The 22,476-nt window shown below is 44.4% G+C and overlaps 1 protein-coding gene and 1 non-coding gene across 2 annotated transcripts; one reads left to right on the forward strand and one right to left on the reverse strand.

Annotated features, from left to right (window-relative positions):
• Positions 1-3,420: 3,420 nt before the first annotated feature.
• Positions 3,421-3,523, reverse strand: LOC121103564. The gene has a single exon (XR_005835816.1). It is a non-coding gene; the product is annotated as a U6 spliceosomal RNA (small nuclear RNA).
• Positions 3,524-5,801: 2,278 nt separating this feature from the next.
• On the forward strand, positions 5,802-20,847 carry PRDM7 (PR/SET domain 7). Its single transcript, XM_040633072.1, has 10 exons — positions 5,802-5,961; positions 6,374-6,490; positions 6,809-6,916; positions 13,827-13,876; positions 15,626-15,782; positions 16,417-16,518; positions 16,734-17,005; positions 17,410-17,477; positions 18,629-18,923; positions 20,584-20,847. Exons 1-10 carry the CDS (start codon positions 5,829-5,831, stop codon positions 20,845-20,847), a joined length of 1,566 nt encoding a protein of 521 aa, XP_040489006.1. The 5' UTR covers positions 5,802-5,828.
• Positions 20,848-22,476: the final 1,629 nt, after the last annotated feature.

Consider the following 22,476-nt stretch of genomic DNA (forward strand, 5'->3'; position numbering starts at 1 on the left):
AAGGACCCCCAGGAGGAAGGCATGGGGAGATGCAGCCCCTGCCCCCTGGGCGTCCCCCCAGCCCAAGACTTGTTGGTCTATAGAGGTCCTGGGTAGTGGTGACACAAGCAGCCCCTCATCCCACCCAGCTGTCCACATTCCCAGACCCTTCCCCTAGCCCCTCCCACAGCAGCACACCCACGTACGCATGCACAGATTCCAAAACCCGAGTGCAGCTACCGTGGGTCGGGCACAGCTGGGTCCAAGGGAGACCGGGTATCTAATAAAAATACATATATTACTATATGGCACTGTTATAATTCATTTGAGCCTCACGATGACCCAGAGGGGGGAATTTCTCCAATTTTACAGGTGAGGAAAATGAGACACAAGGATTAAATGGCGTGCCCAAACATCTTACGGAGTGTGTGAGACCTAGGATTTGAGCTTGGGTTCTTAACCACAACTCTGGAACACACCTCATTTTTACCCTTCACAGAACCTTCTCTCCACCTTTGTTTCCCCCCAGGCATAGCACCTGTGTTTTGTTTTCTTTCGTTTTAAAGATTGTACTTATTTACGAGAGAGAGCACGCTTGGCAGAGGGAGAGGGAGAAGCAGAAGCAGGTTCCCCGCTCGGTAGAGAGCCCAGGTAGGGCTCCTTGCAGAACCCTGGGATCACGGAGCTGCGGGCAGCCACTTAACTGGTAGAGCCACCCAGCCCTCCCTGTTTGCTTTTGCTTTGAATGCACTTTTCTCTTTTATTTCCAGCCGCCTCCCAGCCCCACCCCCAGACTGACCTTCCAGGCCAGGCAGAAAGCAAGGTGAACTACAGGCCAGAAACAGCACAGCGTGGAGAAGACAGCAGAGCTGAGGTGATCAGGTGGTTGTGGGGGTGGTGATGTGGGAAACAAAAGGAAAAGAAATGTAGCTTAAATAAAATCTCCTTACAGCTTGCAGCTCATGGACGAACACTTGAAACACGCAGAGCATTACCTTCCTCGGGGAACTCATGGCCGCCTTAGTGCATTCATGTTTTCGTTTTATTGAAAACCAGGAGTAAGGTTGTCTTGGCAGCAGCTGACCCTCAAGGTCCTGAGAGCCTTGCTTCCAGATCCCTTGGGGACTTGCGCTATCCCTAACCCCACTGATTAAAAAAATAGGGTCAGTCACTCCTCACAATCCCAGTGCAGCCCTTTCTGCCCCCGGGTCCTGTTCCGGGAGCAGGGAAGGGGCAAAGGTACAGGTTGGGAGAGACCCGAGGCCCCTGACTCCCATGACTAGGCTCTGAAACTATTCCTGGCTGGTGGAGACGCCGAGACAGAGCGGAGCAAGAGACAAGGGTACAACCAACCCTTCTCAAGAATCTCAAGGCCACAAGCTTCCTGGTCAATTTTCCATAAAAGACTGTCCACAAAAGCCCTTAGTGGCAACCCACTCAGGACCCCTCTCACTCCAGAAAGCTTTCTTCTTTCCTTTCTGTTCTCACCTTCACTTAATAAACTTTCACTTCGCTTCACCCTTTTGTGTTGGCAAGATTCATTCCTGGACTCTGTGAGACAAGACCCCTGCACCCCTGTAACACTAGGAGGGAGGAGAGAGGCTGCCCCCATCCCAGTCTGAGTCGCTGTCACCAAATGATGCATCCTCAAGGTCAGGGGGCCCTGGCTTCCCCAGGCCAGTGTTCACAGAGGGAAGAGATGGTGATAGGGACTGCCAACCCCCCAGGGACTGTGCAAAGACTGTCTCTCAAAAGGGAGGCCCCAGCCCAGGCTCAGCAGGCTTCCAGAAGCGGGGCCCACAGCCCACACCCGCCAGCAGAGGCTGTTGGAGCTCTGGAAGACTGGGGCTGTCCATGGCTGAGGAGAGGCTCCCAGAGGGGTTTCTTCCCGTGGCCATAGGTCAGGACCTCCTCGGCCCCTGCACTGACACCTGTCCCCGACAGACCCTGGAGCCCCAGAAGCCCACAGTGATGGAACTCAGTGAGCTCTGCGCTCCCCGGGACCCAGGCCTAGGTACTGGGGGTCTGCACCCTCCACTTGGTTCCCCCATAAGACACATAAAATTAACCATCCCAGTGCCTACTTCTAGATTTTATATTAAATTACACTGATAAGACTATATACTCCTTTGCCTAACCGAACAGTTTAAATATTAAGTTTATAAGAAATGTTATACAGGCTAGCCCACCCATTACTCTTAATTATTTTCAAGTTTCCTTGGTATTCAAGTTTATTTTTACACATAATCTTTTTAACCAGCTTGAAAAATTCCACAAATTAAATTGTTATTTTTATTGGAATACATTAACATATGGAGACCTGATGTATTTATAACATGAGTATTTCTGTTCAAGAGCACATTATGCCTTTCCATGTGCTTCTTTTCTTTCTGTTATTATCCTTTTGAATTTTTCTTATTTCTTGCCAAGTCTTAGTTTGGGGAGTTTTTTTTGAAGGTGTCTTAGTTTTGTTTTAGTTCTGCTATTTAATGGGTCCTTTTACTGCAGTGTATCTTATCCAACAGGAAGAGACCACCTTGCAAGTGCATACTATTTACCAACTTCACTATGGGGGGGGGGGAAGGGTGGTTTCCTAGCAACAGCCCAGACAATGAGAGAGGGTCATAGCTCAGCCAATGAGAAGTCACTCCCTTTACTCCAGTGAACTTTTGTTTATAATGGCCTTCCCCAACCCCCTTCACCTCTCTAATGGAGCGGCCATCTCCTTTGTTGTGAGGACTAGCCTGCGGTTTTGCCCTGGTTTACTAGTCCTGGATTGCAGTTCTCTGCTATTCCAGGATAAAGCCATCTCTGCTGGTAAAATAACTAGCAGCTTTACTTTTAAGGGTAACAGTGAGCACTTGAAGAACAAGAAGTTGCCTTTTTAAAGTCTCCTGTTTCTTTGAGCAGTGACGCCAACAACAGAGACCACATAGAGGCTCCAGCACAAGATGGACCAGCAACTATGCACCGACCGGTCGGGAAGAAGCAACACCCCAACACCTGCCACTACACAGACGATCTCACAATTTCTAGAAGCTCCCCACTGTCTCACTGTTCCCTCCACTCCCAAACCACCACCCAGCACTACTCTTGTGGGAACTCGAGAGTTCTGTGGGCCCTTCGTGACGGCAGGGGGAGCAGTCCACTTAGCAGGGCAGCTTTGCCTGGACTCTGGTGGTCCTTCCTCAGTCAGGATTCTAGAGTTAGGAGGAATACTTAGAGTACAAGGAAATCATGTTATGTTTTTGTGATCAAAACTTAGTAAGGGCCAGAAACACTCTTCCCATGTTATCTTCTGAAAGCCAGTAGGTCTTAAACTGGCCCACCTCTGTACTTATATTTGATGCTTTATTTTTATGCAAAATACTTGTATTTTTTTTTTCAGGTTTTTTTCTTTGATTTTTTTTTTATGTCTTCTTACTTCTGATGACTTTTTTTTTAAATATGGAACACTTCACACATGTGCATGTCATCCTTGAGCAGGAACCATGCTAATCTTCTCTGTATCATTCCACTTTTAGTATATGTGCTACCAAAGCCCATGCTACTTCTGATGACTTTTAGACCTATATTGTTGAAACATGCTTTTGACTCACAAATGCCACTTCTACTTTTAGTTTAAGAATTCTCTGAGTAGGAGCACCTGAGTGCTCAGTTAGTTAAGCATTCGTCTTTTGGTTTCAGCTCAGGTCATGATCTGAGGGTGGTGAGATGGAGCCCTGCGTGGATCCCCACCTTGAGCCCCAATCCAGGCTTCTCACTGGGCATGGAGCCTGCTGAAGATTCTCTCTCTCTCTCCCTCTGCCCCTCACCACGGCCCCCCTACCCCGCTCCTGCTCTCTCTCACTCACTCTAAAAAAAATAAATTAAAAATAAATTTAAAAAAAGAATCCTCCGAGTGGTTTTCTAATGTACTTACTCTTCCATCTGTTGGGTTTAAACCTGGCGTCTATACATTGTATCGTCACACATTACTGTATTACACAGCTGTCCCCTGAATGTAATGCGATACTCACTGTGTACTCAACGGTCATATATAGCTATTGCTAAAGGTGGATTTTACAAAGAAGGGCACAGATGGGCCTAAGAGACCCTTCCAGAGCCTGAAAGTCTGGCAGAACAAAGAATCTTTGTCAGGACGCAGGACGGCCAGGTCCACCCTACAGACCTGCAGTCAGCTCAATGGGCTAGGATCAGCCTGGGCTGCAGGATACTCTGCTCAGTTTCCTGCCCTGCGCCGCCTTCACCAACTTCAGCGTAAAAACTGCCCTACTGCGCCTGCGTGCTGGGGCTTCTTGACAGACACACACTGCACTCAGAGCAGCCAATCCCCGTGGGGTGGGGCGGGACCGTCCACGGGGGTGGTGTTCTGCCAATGACTGACACACACAGCTGGCCCTAAGCTCCTCCCCATTAAACCCCTTCTGACCGCCAATTGGAGGGGCCACTTTGATTGCAGCGCTGATTGGTGGTTTCTGCCTGACAGGGTCCTACAAGTGGGTATCTCGCCCTCCGCTGCCTGTCATTTCTCACAGGGCGGGAAGCGCGCGCGGGCTACGCGAGGGCGCCAGACCAGGGTGGGCAGTGAGGGAGGCTGGGGAGACTGACGGGAACACGGAGGCCTTTGCCGTGCCCTGTGAAACCCTTCTAGACCCTAACTCTGAAACCTTCAAATCCCACCCGGGAAACCCTAGATCCCCTCAGCCTGGCTGGCTCCAAATCCCCTCAGCCTCAAGGGACACCAAGTCTCGCCGCCTTGAGGGAACCTAATTTCGCTGCCTTGGTGGGACCTCACATCTCGGCATGAGACCCCAAAGCACCTCAGCTGCAGAAACCTCAAATCCCTTCACCCAGAGAAACACTAAATCCCTCAATACTTAGACCCCAAAATATCCTAACACCAATTGCCCTCAGCCTGAGGCACCCCAAAACCCTCAGCCTGAGACGCCCGAAATGTACCACCCGCAGAGAACAAATTTCCCCAGCCTCAAGAGACCCTGAATACCCTCAGCCTGTGAACTCTTAAATCCCTTCAGCTTCACAGACCCCAAGTAACCTCCATGCCAGAAAACCTCAAGCCCATTAACGAGAGACTCCAAATCTTAGAATGAGAGACCTCAAATTCCCTCAGTCTCAAGATCCCAAATCCTGTCAACCTGAGCATTCTAAATCTCTCCAGCCTGAAAGACCCTAAATCTTGTCCTGAGAGACTGCCAATACCATCAGCCTGAGAAACCCCAAATGTCCTCTGCCTGACGCCCCAAATACCCTTGACATGAGAAACCCCAACCCCCTCACCCTGAGTGAAACCAAATCCCCTCACCCTGAGATCTCTCTGTCCCTTAGAGATGGAGCCTGTTTATACCCAGATTTTTCCAGAATCCCCAGGGGGACATCCCAAGACACCCTTCTTTGAGAAATACTCACTTCTTCTCCCTGGAACAGAGCTGATAGTCTGTCCCCAGTCCTGGCACTCAGGGACTCCCAGATCTCCTTGGTGCTCTTCTGGCCTTGCACCTCAGGACTCCCATCAAGCACCCACAGCCACATCCCTCGAGGGGCCTTTGCCACCTTTCCTCAGATGGGCCGAGCTGCAGTGGAATAAAAGAAACAAAATCTAGCTCACGTTAGGATGGCCTGTCATTGCCAGTAGAGATTCTTCCATCCCATCAATAGCCCCATCTCCCCTGCATCTTTTAATTCTCTCGGGGGTCCCCACATCTTCTTGCTCTGACACCCCATCCAAACAGAGAAGACAGACATGGCTCTGGGCAGTGGTCTGAGCTGTCACCCCTCTCAGCACCTTCTTCTTCCACAGGTGCCTTAGCCTGGGGGCAGAGAGACTCATGAGGACATCGCCAGCCTCAGAGTCAGAGCAGAGCCTGCCTGGAGGTCCCAGCACCATAAGCCTCAACACGTCCCCAGAGGAGACGCCTGAGAGAGACTCGGGGAGAACAGGGTGGAAGCCCACGGTGAGAGGTGTGGGAGAAGCTGGGCTCCAAGCACATCTGTAGGAAGGATGAGGACGGGGCCTGGTGACAAGGCGGTGGTCCCTGGAGGACCACATACTCCTGGCCTACAGCGGTGGGGGACCCTCTCTGGGAATGGACACAGGATGGAGGCACTTGCTCCTTTACAGGATGGGGTGGGGGCACAGGACAGTACCATCAGCAATTGCTCTTTGTCAGGAGAGAGCTAGTAAAATGCTCAGCGTTTGTTCAGTTAATCTGGACACCATCAGGAAGGAGAGAAGCTGTTTACCCTTGCTTCACAGAGAGCACTCAAAGGAATCGGGGAATGCACTACATTTAAGGGGGAGAAAGCCCAGCTCGAAGTCCTGACTTGTATTAGTAAGTCACTGATGGAATCTATTATTTTCTCTAGGCCAAAGATGCTTTCAAAGACATTTCCATATACTTCTCCAAGGAAGAATGGACAGAGATGGGAGACTGGGAGAAAATCCGATACAGGAATGTGAAAAGGAACTACGAAGCGCTGATTACTATAGGTAATGAGAAGTGCTGGGTGCTGACGAGCCTGGGAAACTTGAAACAGGCCTTCAGTCCCTGTATTAGTTTGCCTCTCGGGTGGCTCTGTGTGCTCACAGTTCTCTCTGGTGTGAAGACAAATCTGGAGTGAAATTTGGTACTTTGCTGTCAATGTAGGCTCGCACTGGCCCAATGCAGAGCTCACCTCTTGTCTTGTTCTAGACTCTAGCAGCCCATCAGCTGAGTCGCACTGACTGGGTGCTGCTGTCCATTGCCACTGTGCTTTGTTCCTCCTTCTAGCTCTTTCCTTTTAGGACAAGAATTTTGCTTCTTTCTAGGTCTCAGAGCCCCTCGCCCAGCTTTCATGTGTCACCGCAGGCAGGCCATCAAATCCCAAGTAGATGACACTGAGGATTCTGATGAAGAATGGACGCCGAGGCAGCAAGGTGAGGGGCCAGGAAGATTTTGTGGTTTCCTCTGGAAACTCAAGGTTTAGGTTTCAGCTGCATCTCAGGAGTTAACAAAGGAAACTATTTCCTCAAAAACATAAATGCAAGATGCAAAACAGCATATCACATACTAAGAGGCTATTCATATGTAGTTTTTAAATGTGGACAATAATTATATTTTTATAAATACATTAATAGTGGATAATAGGTGGTAAATGTATAAAAACAAAAGAAATGCCAAATTCAGAATAGTTATCATAAGAGAAAAAAGAAGGGATGGTAGGTGACTTTGCTGTGTCTTGGCTAGTTTTCTCCCTTTTTTTTTTTTTAAAGATTTCATTTATTTGAGAGAGAGAGAGCCCGGGTTGGGGGAGAGGCAGAGGGAGAGGAAGAAGCAGACTCCCCACTGAGCTGGGAGCCTGAAGGCGGCCAATCGCAGGACCCCCAGATCATGACCTGAAAGCAGACGCTTAACCGATTGAGCCACCCAGGCACCCTATTTTTCTGCTTGTTTTTCTTTTTGTTTTTGAATTTTAAAATAGAAATTAAAAGATATAGAGAGAAAAATAAAAAGATGTAAAGATATACAGTTGTGGCAGAATGTTGAGACAAGGCTGAATGGTGGTGGAGATATAGGTTTTCCAGTATGATTCTCCACATCTTTCTATATATTTAAAATTTATCACTTTTTTTTTAAAAAAGACTGTTTTGGCTAAACCTTATTAGCTAGTGAAAGGGCAGTTAAAGATACCTTAATTAGGCTGTAAGTCCACCAAGGGCTAATCTCAGTTATTCTTATTATTCAGTTGTTGGGTTAAATGTCTTAGAAGAGAATATGATGAACATATGTAAAAATACATTATTGTTTATGTTTATTTAATCACACACATGATCTTTTTAACCCAAAATGAACCAGACGCTTTGTTTTAATTCTGGAAGAGGGTTTGAGATAATTATTTTGTCTCCCTCATCTTTCCCACATATCACTTACCAGAGCACCGTCAGGCAACCGACGTCAAACACCATCATTACAAAAGAGAAATTTACAAAAACGTTTACAAAAACGTCCTCTTGCTATTCAGACAAGGGAGTTTAGAGCAAGAGGCGATCTACATAAGCTGGAGAAAGCAACTTGGACTAGGTCTATGATTCCATCTATGGATTTCAGATTCCTTAGGCTCTTTTTTTTTAAACTTTTTAAACAATATTTATTTATTTATTTGTTTATTTGAGAGAGAGAGCATGAGTGGGGGAAGGGGCAGAGGGAGAGAAGCAGACTCCCCTGCTGATCCCAGACCCGACACAGGGCTCCATGCAGGGCTCCACACAAGGTTTGATATCCTGACCCTGAGATCATGATCTGAGCTGAAACCTAGAGTTGGCCGCTTAACTGAGCCACCCAGGCACCCCAGATTCCTTAGGCTCTTAAAAGTAGTGTAAGAGATCTGAAAACACAATGTCTGGTTGTTCACAAAGATTTTGACATTAAAGGAAAGTCTTCATAGGAAACATACCCCATGGTTTACCATATAGCTCCACAGCTTTATCTGGACTCAGCTAAAACCCCCACCCCACCCAATGTTTTTACTGTGGTTACAAAACATACCAATAACAACATGAATTTACCCCCTTAACAAGGTTTAAGTGTACAGCAGAGTCTTGTTAACTCTATGCACATTCTTGAACAACAGATGTTCAGGTCTGTTTCACCTTGCGTGACTGAAACTCTATGCCTATTGAACAGCAACTCCCCATTTCCCCCTCCCTGCCACAGGCCCTGGAAACAACCTGTCTATTCTCCATATCCATGAAGTAGATACCTCATATAAGTAGAATCATGCACTTTTGTGATGTTTATCTCAATTAGCATATCCTCAAAGTCCATCCGTGACGTAACGTATTACAAGATATCCTTCATTTTTAAGGCTAATATTCCATTGTGTGTGTATATATATACACAAATATATGACATTTTCTTTATCCATTTATTTGTCAATGGACATTTAGGTTGCTTCTATCTCTTAACTATTATGAATAATGCTGCAATGATCATGTTCAAATATTTATTCAAGATCCTATTTCCAGTTTTTTGTATATATACACACAAGTTGGATTCCTAAATCATACGACAATTCTGTTTTTAATTTATGGAGGAAATGCCATGCTGTTTTCCATGATGACTGCAACATTTCACATTCCCTCCAACAGTGTTAAGAGTTCCAATTTCTCCACATCTTTGTCAACCCTTGTTATTGTCTGTTTTTTCCATAGTGATCATCCTAATGGGTATGAGATAATATGTCATTGCAATTTCCATTTTCATTTCCCTGAGGTTAGTGATATGGAGCGTCTTTTCATGTGCTTGTTGGCCGTTTGTGTACCTTTTTTGGAGAAATGTCTGTTCCAGTCCTTTTGCCATTATAGTAATCAGCTCAAGTCGCCATAATGAAATACCATGGGCTTAGTGGGTAAACCACAGAAGTTTGTTTTCTCGCAGTTCTGGAGGCTGGAAGTCCACGATCTGAGTGCCAGCATAGTCCAGTTCTCTTCTTGCGTCGCAGGCAGCCTCCATCTTGCCATGTGCTCTCACAACCTCTTGTTTGTATATGCATGCTCTTGGAGAGAGAAAGAAAGAGATCCACATTCTCACGACCTTGTCTAATTGTGATTACCTTCCAAAGGCCCCATCTCCAAATACCATCACATTGGAGGTTAGGGTTTCACATAGGGATGTTTTGGAGAGACATAATTCATTCCATAGCACCCAGTTGTTAATAGGGTTCCTTGATTTTTTACTATCAAGTTATAGTTCTTTGTCTATTCTGGATATTAACTTCTTATCACAGATTTATGTTTTACAAATATTTTTTCCCATTGCCTAGGTTGCTTTTTCACTCTGTTGATTGTGTTCTTTGCTGCACAGAAATTTTTAAGTTTAGTATGGTTCCATTTGTCTATTTCTGCTTTTGTTGCTTGTGCTTTTGGTCATAAACAAGAAATTGTCACCCATTCCAATGTCATGAGGCTTTTCCCCTTGTTTTCTACTAAGAGTTTTATTTTTTTTTTAAAGATTTTATTTATTTATGTGACAGAGAGACAGCCAGCGAGAGAGGGAACACAGGCAGGGGGAGTGGGAGAGGAAGAAGCAGGCTCATAGCGGAGGAGCCCGATGTGGGACCCGATCCCACAACGCCGGGATCACGCCCTGAGCCGAAGGCAGATGTTTAACTGCTGTGCCACCCAGGCGCCCCTCTACTAAGAGTTTTATAGTTTCCGGTCATACATTTAGGTCTACAGTCCATTCTGAGTTGATTTTTGTACAAGATGTAAGATAAAGGTCAATCTTCATTCTTTTTTTTTTAAGTTTTTGTTTTAATTCCAGTTAGTTAACATCCAGAGTAATTATACTAGTTTCAGGTGTACCGTATAGTAATTTAACACTTCCATACAACAACCTGTGCTCATCACAAGTGCACTCCTTAATCCCCAACATCTATTTAACTCATCCCCCCATCCGCCTCCCCTCTGGTAACCATCAGTGTGTTCTCGTCTGTAGTTAAGAATTTGTTTCTTGGTTTGCCTCTCTTTTTTCCACCTTTGCTCATTTGTTTTATTTCTTAAATTCCACACATCAGTGAAATCATGTGGTATCTATCCTCTGACTGACTTATTTCACATAGCATAATACTCTCTAGCTCCATCCATGTTGTTGCAAATGGTAAGATTTCATTCTTTTTTATGGCATATATATACATGTATGTATATATATATGACATCTTCTTTATCCATTCATCAGTTGATGAACACTTAGACTGTTTCCATAGTTTGGCTATCGTAGATATTGCTGGCATCAACATTGGGGTGCATATAACCCTTTGAATTAGTATTTTTATATTCTTTGGGTGGTATCTAGTAGTGCATTTGCTGGATCATAGGGTAGTTCTATTTTTAACTTTTCAAGGAAACTCCATACTGTTTTCTAGGGTGGCTGCCCCAGTTTGCATCCCCAGCCCCAGTACAAGAGGTTCCCCTTTCTCCACATCCTCACCTTGTGTTGTTGATTTCAGTCACCGCGACAGGTGTGAGGTGAAACCTCATTGTAGTTTTTATTTGTATTTCCTTGATGATCAGTGATGTTAAGGATTTTTTCATGTGTCTGTTGGCCATCTGTATGTCTTTTTGGAAAAAATGTCTATTCATGTCTTCTGCCCATTTTGTAATTGGATTATTCATTTTGGAGGTGTTGAGTTTTATAAATTTTTTTTAAAGATTTTATTTATTTGACAGAGAGAGACAGCCAGCGAGAGAGGGAACACAAGCAGGGGCAGTGGGAGAGGAAGCAGGCTCCTAGCGGGGGAGCCTGATGTGGTTCTCGATCCCACAACGCCGGGATCAAGGCCTGAGCCGAAGGCAGATGCTTAACGACTGCACCACCCAGGCGCCCCCGAGTTTTATAAATTCTATGTATATTTTGGGTACTAGCTCTTTATCAGATATGTCATTTGCAAATATCTTCTCCCATTCTGTAGGTTGCCTTTTAATTTTGTTCATTGCTTCCTTCACCGTTCAGAAGGTTTTCATTTCAATGAAGTCACAATATTTTATTTTTGCTTTTGTTTCCCTTGCCTCAGGAGACATATCTAGAAAGAAGTTGGTGTGGCCAGTGTCAAAGAGGTTACTGCCTGTGCTCTCCTCCAGGATTTTCATCGTGTTAGGTCTCACATTTAGGTCTTTAATCCATTTTGAATTTATTTTTGTGTTTGTTGTAAGGAAGTCGTCCATTCTCATTCTTTTGCATGTTGCTGTCCAGCTTTCCCAACACCATTTGTTGAAGAGATTATCATTTTCCCATTGGATAATGAGGAATGCCTTTGTCTAAGATTAATTGATCATACAGATGTGGATTCATTTCTGGGTTTTCTGTTCTTTTCCATTGATCTATGTGTCTATATTTATGCCAGTGTCGTACTGATCACTAGAGCTTTGTGATAGAACTTGCAGTCCAGAACTGTGATGCCTCCAGCTTTGCTTTTCTTTTTTTAAGGCATCTTCATTCTTTTGCATGTGGCTATTCTATTTTCTCAGTGCCATTTGTTGAAAAGATTGTCCTTTTCCCGTTCTGTAGTTTTGGCATCCTTTATGAAGATTATTAAACCATATGGGCTTTCTATTCTATTCCATAAATTATATGTCTGTCTTTATGCAATAATATACTGTTTTGATTACTGTAGCCTTGTAATATATTTTGAAATCAGAAAGTGTGAGGCCTCCAGCTTTGTTCTTCTTTCTCAAGAGTGTTTTGGCTATTTGGTGTTCTCTGAGATTTCATATTAACTTTAGGATGACTTTTTCTATTTTTGCAAAAAAAATACCATTGGGGTTTTGATAGAAATTGCATTGAATCTGTATATTGCCTTGCAGTCTGGACATTTTAACAATATTAAGACTCCTAATCCATGAACCTGGGGTGTGTTTCCATTTACTTGCATCTTCTTTAAATTCTTCAGCAATGTTTTGTAGTTTTCGGTGTACGAATGTTATAACTCCTTGGTTAGGTTTGCTCCTAGTTATTTCATTCCTTTTGGTGCTATTAAACATAAGACTGTTTTCTTAGTTTCCTTTTTAGATTATTCATTGTTAGGGGCGCCTGGGTGGCTCAGTCGTTAAGTGTCTGCTTTTGGCTCAGGTCATGATCCCAGCATTCTGGGATCAAGCCCTGCATCGGGCTCCCTGCTTAGCGGGAAGCCTGCTTCTCCCTCTCCCACTCCCGCTGCTTGCGCTCCCTCTCTCGCTGCCTTTCTCTTTCTCTGTCAAATAAATAAATAAGATCTTAAAAAAAAAAGATTATTCATTGTTAGTACATACAAATGCAACTAATTTTTTATTAAGTTCAATTAGCCAACATATAGTACATCATTAGTTTTTGATGGAGTGTTCAATGATTCATTAGTTGTGTATAGCACCCAGTGCTCATCACATCACATGCCCTCCCTAATACCCATCACCTTGTTACCTCATCCCCCACCCCCTAATAATTTTTTTAAATATTTTATTTATTTATTTATTTGAGAGAGAGAGAGAACAGGCACAAGTTGGGGGGAGTGGAAGATGAAGATGGAAAGGCAGAGAATCTTAAGCAGACTCTGTGTTGAGCACAGAGCCCAACACAGGGCTTGATCCCACAACCCCAAGATCACGACCGGAGGTGAAACCAAGAGTCAGACATTCAATTGCCTGAGCCACCCAGGCTCCCTAAATGCAACTAATTTTTTAGTGTTAATTTTGTATCCTGCAACTTTGCTGAATTCATTTGTTAGTTCTCACAGGCTTTTTTGTGGAATCTTTAGGATTTTCCACATATAAGATCATGTCATCTGTGAACAAACATAATTTCACTTCTTTCTTTCCAAATTAGATGCCCTTTATTTTTTTTTCTAATGCCCTGGCTAGGAATTCCAGAACGATGTTGACTAGAAGTAGTGAAAGTGGGCATCCTTACCTTGTTCTTGATCTTAGAGGAAAAGCTTTCAGTTTTTAACTGCAGAGTATCATGTGAGAGATAGACTTCTTTATTATGGTGAGGTAATTTCTTTCTATTCTCAGTTTGTTGAGTATTTTTGCCACAGATGTTCATGGCATATGTTTTAATATGTGTAATAGATAACTTATGAACATAGGATGAAGCATAAGTGAGGTTTTGTCTATTTTTTTTAACACTTTAGGTCAATTAGTTCATGTCACCAGTAGCAGCATAGGCTTTGATGATACTTCAGAAGCATTTTCCAATCACCCTTTGACAGTCCACATACTCGTCACTCCCTGGTTAAGAACTCTGTGTCTCTAGTGAGGGCCTCTGGAGTCTGGAAACATTTACCAACCAAAACACTGATTTCTTATCACTTTATAGTCAGACCTTCTTGGGTGGCATTCAGAATGGAGCAGAGTAAACACCAGAGGGTGAGTATTCCCCAAATCTTGTTGACAGGAAAATCTTTCTCATGGATTTAAACACAGGTAAGAGTAGGAAAATGCAGAGTATCCAAGGAACTGATGCCTTTATTTTCCTGATCTCTTTAGCACAATATCCAATATCATCATCACTTTAATAGCTAATAAGAACAGCAACAATATTGGCTACCACTTGTTTTATTTTCACTGTACTTCAGACTTTATTTTAAGCATTTATATGAATAAACTTACTTAAACCTTACAACAACCCTATGAGGGAGGTACTATAAATATCACCGTTTATAGATGAGGAAATTGGGACAAAGACATGTTTGATTATATATCTGAGATCACAGTACCAGTGGTGGTGCAATCTAATCGCAAGCTCCTTCTCTAAACCACTTACAAGCTCATTAAAACTTTCAGAGTTTTATAAAATTTACGTCATTCATTTGATGATTTCAACCTCAGTTCTTTTTTATTATGCTAAAGTGAGAGATGAGCTAAGACCCTCTAAATAAGAGAGGCTTACAAATATACTAGGAATTCATACACTGGATGATCCCGGATGAAGGAGATAGGCTTTCCATCCTGAAAGCCTCCCATTCTAATAAGAGGAAGCATCTCCCAGCCCTGAGTAGTTTCAGGTTTGATGATTGAGAAACAACTAATAAAATGACTTAAAGATTTCATATAGGTTACATAATATTCATTAGAAACTCCATATAGGTATCTGGAACTGATTTAAAATATTCATACTTGTAGGAGGAAGCAACAACCCCGTCCCCCGAGCTCTCATTAGGCAACTCTCATTTTGTTCAGTATCATTTGTGTAGACTGCCTCTGCACTGCAGACTCTTTCTTCTCTGAAGTCCCAGGCCCAGCTTAAGGCACCAGAGGCCCCTCTATGTTTTCTGCATGAGTAATTCCACATTTACAGATAAAATTAGAAGTAAAAAGGTCAAGGAACGCTAACAATAACATCTGTGATTTAGATTTTGAACATGGGGACAATTGAGGGGGTAAATTGATAGCAGGACTGTAATCTCATATTCATATTATATCAAATAGCTCACCAAACAATTTGATGATCATTATAATATTTTCTGTTCTCCATAACATCAAGAATTAGTACATATACCAATTTATGGATCAGGAAACTGAAGAGAGCTAGCTGGTGGTACGACCTTATTCAAACAAAATTGACAGGAACCAGCTAATCTAATTCCAAATATTTTTTCCTGGATATGGCAAATGGCAACTTTAGCATCTTTTTTTTTTTTTTTAGTGTTTAGATACATTTCTGCCAACCCTTTCTTTGTTTTCTTTCCCGTCTCCACTCTGTCACCTCATCTGCCATATGTGTGCTGTCCCATGCATTTGCCTACATCTCCTCCTCCATCAAATGCCCAATAGTTTATAGAAGATCCCCTCTTTTCCTCTATGAGCCCTCATAACCTTCTTTCACAGACCTTACTGAATCTCCAGCTAGTCTTCCCAAGTCATCTCCTTCCCTCACTCTCACTTTTATGGAGAAATTTGAGAAATTTAAAGGGAAAGAGCCTTAAGCCATGGATTCTAGTCTTGCATTCATTGCCCACATATGCCCTTTCTTTTCCCTCTAGTATTCAGACTCCCCAGGTATTCCCAAGGGTTGTTGAAGTACTAACTAAAGTTATGCACGTGAAAACACATCATAAGCCTTAAAGGACTATAGAAATTCATGCTGTCTTTTAATATGTGACTCTCACATTGAAGCGAATACCCAGGGCGCCATTATGTAACGAATCTACTTTGAAGGAATTATCAGAAACAGCAAAGTTGCTGAACACAAGTGGCTCAGAGCTTGGCCAGAAACCAGTGTCCCTTCCTGGAGAAGCAAGTACCTCTGGACATGACTCCCTACAAAAATTGGGTAAGAAAAAATAATATGGGGATTTTTAGTCCCTCTAAGTCCTCCAGAAAGGTTGATGAATACAACATAGGTATGTGGGATGGACTTTGGCTAAGCCTAGGTTTAAGCTAGACTAACCTGAGACCTGTGGTTAGCATTGAGGCCTTGGACAAATATAAATTCTCTGAGCTCCTGAATGTTAATCTGTAAAATGAAGATAAGGATGCATAGCTCATATATTGTCTGAAAGCATTAAATTAAACATAAAATAATTGACCCATGCGGGTTGTCCAATAAATCTCTCAGTGTTAATAAAGACCATACTTTCTTGGTGTTGAATGCCCAGGCCCTTGTTCAACGCTTAACATGTAATGTGCCCTCAACAAATGTTTTCTGAATGAAGAAATATGTGAATGAACCATTTTCTAAGAGGAAAGATTGCAAAGATTAACCTGATAACGGGAAGAAACTAAAATTGAACTTGCCATCTATTGTCAGTATGGAGTCTTACTCCCTGAAGAGTGTGGGGAGGGCAGAGAACAGAGTATATAGAGTGACAGGTAATAATTTATCGGAGATTTCACATTTTCTGACAAAACAGGGACTAATACTCCAGACTCCACCAACCTCACTCACATGCTCTTTTCCAACTCAGAATTCAGGAGAAAGGATGTTGAAGTGAAGATGTATAGCCTACGAGAAAGAAAGAGCCTTGCATACCAAGAGGTCAGCGAGCCCCAGGATGATGACTACCTCTGTAAGTGACCGTCCTGGCCCACTCTCAAAGGAAATTGTTCTCTCCTGGTACAGTAACTTCATCTTGTCTTTGGGTCCCCAAATCATCCCCTTCCTCTAGTGACTAGGAGTACAGGGTAGAGGCTAAATGATGTGAGTGTTGGGCTCTTTCTGAAACGACTTTAGTCCAGTAACATGCACTAACCCTTTCCTAATCCCTGTTGCTCTCGCCTCCAGATTGTGAGAAGTGTCAGAACTTCTTCATTGACAGCTGTGCTGTTCATGGGCCCCCCACATTTGTAAAGGACAGTGCAGTGGACAAGGGGCAACCCAACCGCTCAGCCCTCACTCTGCCCCCTGGTCTGAGAATCAGACCATCAGGCATCCCTCAGGCTGGGCTTGGAGTATGGAATGAGGCATCTGATCTACCATTGGGTCTACACTTTGGTCCCTATGAAGGCCAAATCACAGAAGATGAAGAGGCAGCCAACAGCGGATACTCCTGGTTGGTGAGAATCATCTACCTCTTCCCCCCGTCCTCTGGCTTCCCACATCCCTCCTGTGGATTGGTAGGACAATACCTTCTACACAGATGGGAATAACATGGTTAGTGCTGTGTACTGAGTGGACTTTGCATGAACCTGGAGCTCCTACTTAAAGATCAGAGAGTAAGAGGGAGCACAATGGTACAGACACAAACAGGAGGCTCCTCCCTTGAGGGACTCCTGCTCTGAGGTGACAAAGCGACCCAGATGTGTAGATGATGACTAAGGAGCACATCATATGGTCACACTGGGGATGGATTCCATGTAGGCTGAAATAGCATTGACCACAGGAGAGTAAAATAATCCCCCTATTACCTCCCCCCACACACACACAAAAAACCTCTTTAATTTCTCTTTCTCAAACTCAGATCACCAAAGGGAGAAACTGCTATGAGTATGTGGATGGAAAGGATAACTCTTGGGCCAACTGGATGAGGTAAGACCAATAGGGTTCTGGGTTCCAGAGAGGACATTCATCTCTCACAAACCCATGTTCCTTTCCTTCTTGTCATGCCTCCCTCAATGGTCTCCCTCAATCCTCTGTTCCTCTTTTCTCTCCTTATAATGCTCTTTCATTTTAAGAGACAGTTTTGGAAAAAAGGAGATAAGAACATAGCACATGTACTCAAAATATGCTAGATAACATTTGGACACTGAAAAAAACCCGAGGAGCCTAGTCTCATGAGGAACACTGGATTCACACTCTAATTTATCTAATCAATATTCATAAGCACTTACTATGTTCCATTGTGGAGTTCATTACTTAAACATATTATACAACCCAGGTCCTATGGAAGACATATTGCAGATAGACAGTAGACAATTGAATTTAGGAATACTTAACTATAATTTCCCTATTTTTCAAGAGGTATACAGTGTAGGGATAACCCTAAAACAAGGGACCGTTAATCTGTGAGGGCAGCAGCTCTTCCTACTCTCTGTTCTAATAGAATTGGTTCTGAAGCCTATTAGATATGGGCTGCAGTGTGGCCACAGGCCTCTGTCCTTCATGATCCAGCCCCTTTCCTTGAGGGGCTCACATGTTACCAGGGAATGCATTGTGTGAATACAATATTGTTTTTCTGTGTTATTGTGTGAAGACAGAAAGAGCTCTGAAGTTCTGTGGGAGCTTGGGGGAGGCATACTTCAGATACAGTGTGGGGAGATTGGAGAAAGGCCTCTCAAAGGAAGATAGATTTGGGCTGAGTATGGAATCATGTGTAGTGATCTAGAAGCAGAGTCCATGATCAAACACCAAGTTCTATGGTATAAAACAGAACTTAATTTAAAGTTTAGAGAAACTAGACGTCACTGGGTTTTGTGATCAATCAAGGTGGCGGTGAGACTGGAATTGGGATTTGAAAAATGGTTAAGCAGGCAAGGGGGAAAGCCTTCTAGGCAGGCTGAGGACAGTAAGCAGAACCTAGAGCTGGGAATTCATATGATACTGTGATGGAGGCTTGAGTATGAACAGAGTGTTCCCTGAGGAGCAGTGGGAGAGTGGGCAGCATCAACATGGAGGCCTCGGGCATCGGGGGCGGATGTGACAGGTGGTGGGAACTGACCCCCTATGGTTCTCTTTCCTAGGTACGTGAACTGTGCCAGGGATGAGGAGGAGCAGAACCTGGTGGCCTTTCAATATCACAGGCAGATCTTCTACCGAACGTGCCGGGTCATCAGGCCAGGCTGTGAACTGCTGGTCTGGTACGGGGATGAGTACGGCCAGGAGCTGGGCATCAAATGGGGAAGCAAGTGGAAGAGCGAGCTCACAGCAGGGAAAGGTGGGCACCACTCCTCTTCAAAACAGAGAGAAAGGGAAGAATTCTCCTTGGAAGTTTCCACAGTCCAACTCTCAAGTAGCGTAAAACCCTGTCTAAAGTCAGTAGAAGTGCAATTCTGACGCCTCCGGAATAAGGGTGCACGTCACATGCATTGGACTCTTAGGGACAATTTTTAAATTTTTTATTTTTGTTCTGATTTCTTAAATATTTCATGCACAAAATATATAATAGAATATACTGATAAAAAAACTTAGATGCAAAAAATAAGTTTTCAAGCCCCTGCCAGCTCTCTCACTAAGGCAGTTTCTTCTGCCCTTTTAGCTCTTTCTTCTTAATTTGTTCAATATTTCTAAATGATATGAGTATGTGGGTGTGTATTCACTCATAATTCAGTTAGCTGTCATGTGAGTTCCTACTCCGGGCCAGACAGGCTTCCCGGAATTAGAGATACAGACCGAACGAGATTTTCAGAATCAGTTCTCTTCAGCAGCTGATGACTGAATGAATGAGGGAAACATCTACATATGCAGGCGTGTGCATAACATCACACAGCAATTAGTGCTTTGAAAATAAAACTAGTCCTCAGAAAGTGTCTGGGGACCAATGTGAGGGAAGGGTGGGTACAACAGAGCTTGGACAGGGAAGGGCTCTCTCAAGAGACAGCATTTGAGATGTGCAAACACCTGTGAGCAAAGGATTCCAGGCAGAGGGGGCCCGCGAGGACAGCTGCCCCGAGGCACAAGAGAGATGGGGTACATGTGGTGTGTGGCTGAGAATCCACGCAGATGGAGGAAGCATAGAGGGTAAGAATGGAGGTCAGATAGATACATAGATGCCCTAGACCCTGTGGTCCGTGCTGACACGCTGGGGGTTTTCCTGACTGAGATGGAACGATCGGGCACTTTTCAACTGGAGAGTGGCATGTTCTCTGTTCTAAGATGATGCTTTGGTTATTTTTGGAGAAAGACTACAGTGGAGAATCCCCTCCAAGATTACTTCATCTCTCAGTGAGAGAAGATGGCGAATCGGCAGAAGATGGATGGCACTTGGGGGTGTGATATATATCCCCGTAATTGGTTGGGAAAATATTTTGAAACAGGACTTTCTATTGTACTTGAAATAGGCTGAGACTGAATGAAATAAACACAGCATGAAGGGTATTTTTTTATGTTATGATTTGTGGAAAACTAAAAGAGAAGCAATTTATAACCTAGTTGGGGCAGCAGGAGCCATAGCCCTTTAGACCATGAGACGTGCACGACTGTCCAATCGAAATCCCACTTTCTAATAGAGATCCAGATGCATATTGTCCTCAATTAAATATGTCTTTTTAAATGGGGACACTCAGGTTCATGTTTACTCACATATTCCACCAAAGTCATCAAAAGAGTTGTTGCCTCTCGCAGGAACAAAATCACTGCAGACACTGTCACAGAGTCATACGACTTAGAAGGTACTTGCATGAGGGGAAAGGTCACTGTCCTTCCATCTATATAAGGAGGGAAGCTGTCTCTGATGCTACTTGAGGTTACCTAGTTTGGGTGATACATGGAAAAGGCCCTTGATATGGGCTTTCTGGGTTTATGAGGAAGATGTAGTGGGTAAAAATGGAATGGAAAAGTGAAGGGACACTTGGTGGGAGACAGAGCTTGCATTGTCAACACAATAAAAATGGGTGTTGGGGCAGCCTTACCAGGAGACAAAGCATACAACACAGGCAGTTGTGTCAACATCTACCTGACCAAAAATTTCCTCTTTCAGGAGAACCAAAGCCAGAGATCCATCCATGTCCTTCCTGCTCTCTGGCCTTCTCCAGTCAGAAATTCCTCAGCCAACATTTGGAACACAATCACCCTTCTCAGATCCTCTCACGAATATCTGCAAGCGAACATTTCCAACAAGAGGATCCCTGCCCAGGCCATCAGAATCAGCAGCAGCAGCAACATTCTGATCCTCACAGGTGGAATGACAAAGCTAAAGGTCAAGAGGTCAAAGAAAGGTTCAAACCTTTGCTTAAAAGTATAAGGCAGAGGAGAATTTCAAGGGCCTTTTCCAGTCCATGCAAAGGACAAACGAGGAGCTCTACAGCGTGTGAGGGAATGGTGGAGGAAGAGCCCAGTGCAGGCCAGAAATTGAATCCAGAGGAGACAGGAGAATTATTCATGGGGGTAGGAATGTCAGGAATTATAAGAGTCAAATACAGAGGCTGTGGGCAAGACTTCAGTGATAGGTCACATCTCAGCAGACACCAGAGAAGACACAAAAAAAAGCCCTCTGTTTGCAAGAAGGTGAAGAGAGAGTTCAGTCATAAGTCAGTCCTTATTACACACCAGAGGACACACACAGGGGAGAAGCCCTACGTTTGCAGGGAGTGTGGGCGGGGCTTTACACAGATGTCAGGTCTCATCAGACACCAGAGGACACACACAGGGGAGAAGCCCTACGTTTGCAGGGAGTGTGGGCGGGGCTTTACACTGAGGTCAAATCTCACCACACACCAGAGGACACACACAGGGGAGAAGCCCTATGTTTGCAGGGAGTGTGGGCGAGGCTTTACACGGAGGTCACATCTCATCACACACCAGAGGACACACACAGGGGAGAAGCCTTACGTTTGCAGGGAGTGTGGGCAGGGCTTTACACAGATGTCAGGTCTCATCACACACCAGAGGACACACACAGGGGAGAAGCCCTATGTTTGCAGGGAGTGTGGGCGAGGCTTTACACGGAGGTCAGGTCTCATCACACACCAGAGGACACACACAGAGGCTTTACCAATAAATTACATCTCCACTACCAAAGAACAAATGTAGCCACCACACACTCCATACCCCAGCTCTGAGGGAGGTTCAGAGGAAGGCTACTGAGCCCTTACACTCCCCAAGAATATACTGAGACCACATACAACTGGTTAAAGAAATTCTCTACTTTCAGGACAAGAGATGAGGCATACAAACAGGGGAAGGTTCCTTAAGTGCTCTGAGACCCTCGCCCACACCAATCCCCTCCATGATTTTTTGGCCTCCTGTTCTAATAAATTTTGTGTTCCTACAAATCTGAAGTCCACACGCACCTCATTCCCCCCCTTATCACTGAAAGCAGAAGGGTCCAGGAGGGCCAGAACTCCTACTCTTGGTCCAAGTCTCCACAGGAAAACTCAACCCCTGGAAAGGTGTAAGTCTGGAGTGAATCTAGTTAGAGCACGGAAGAATCAATTTCCGAGCCAGGGAGAGAAATCTAGGATTTGACACAGACTCATCAGGAAAGGGAATTCTTTGGTCTCTTAGGAAGTGTGGTGTTTTCCCCTAATAGGCCCCTGCCCTCTGCTGCCACCCTCCTCCCCTGGCTTCTGCTGGTTCCTCTCCAGGTTCCCTCACACCTTTGCACCGTCAGAGGTGAACACGGGGGGGGGGGGGGGGCACACATGCGCATGTGTGTACGTGTGCATCCCTGCGTGTGTGCACATCTGTGTGCCCGGCTCCGTCTGGGCAGCTCCTCTCTCTCACTCTCTCCTTGCTTTCCCATCAGGGTTGGCATCTCATGGCACACAGCATACGGGATCCATATCAGACTGTAGTGGGTCCAATTCTCAGCTCTGCCCTCACCAGTTGTGTGACATAGGACAAATTCCTCCACCTCTGTGTGCCCGTTTTA

This window comes from Ursus maritimus, unplaced genomic scaffold (assembly GCF_017311325.1).
Source record: "Ursus maritimus isolate PB19 unplaced genomic scaffold, ASM1731132v1 scaffold_19, whole genome shotgun sequence".
Taxonomy (NCBI): domain Eukaryota; kingdom Metazoa; phylum Chordata; class Mammalia; order Carnivora; family Ursidae; genus Ursus; species Ursus maritimus.

Coding starts and splice junctions, on each gene's coding strand:
- PRDM7 (XM_040633072.1), top strand. CDS start 5,829: ATGAGGACATCGCCAGCCTCAGAGTCAGAGCAGAGCCTGCCTGGAGGT. Junction 5,962..6,373: donor GTGGAAGCCCACGGTGAGAG/GTGTGGGAGAAG, acceptor TCTAGGCCAAAG/ATGCTTTCAAAGACATTTCC. Junction 18,924..20,583: donor TAAAACCCTGTCTAAAGTCA/GTAGAAGTGCAA, acceptor TTCCTCTTTCAG/GAGAACCAAAGCCAGAGATC.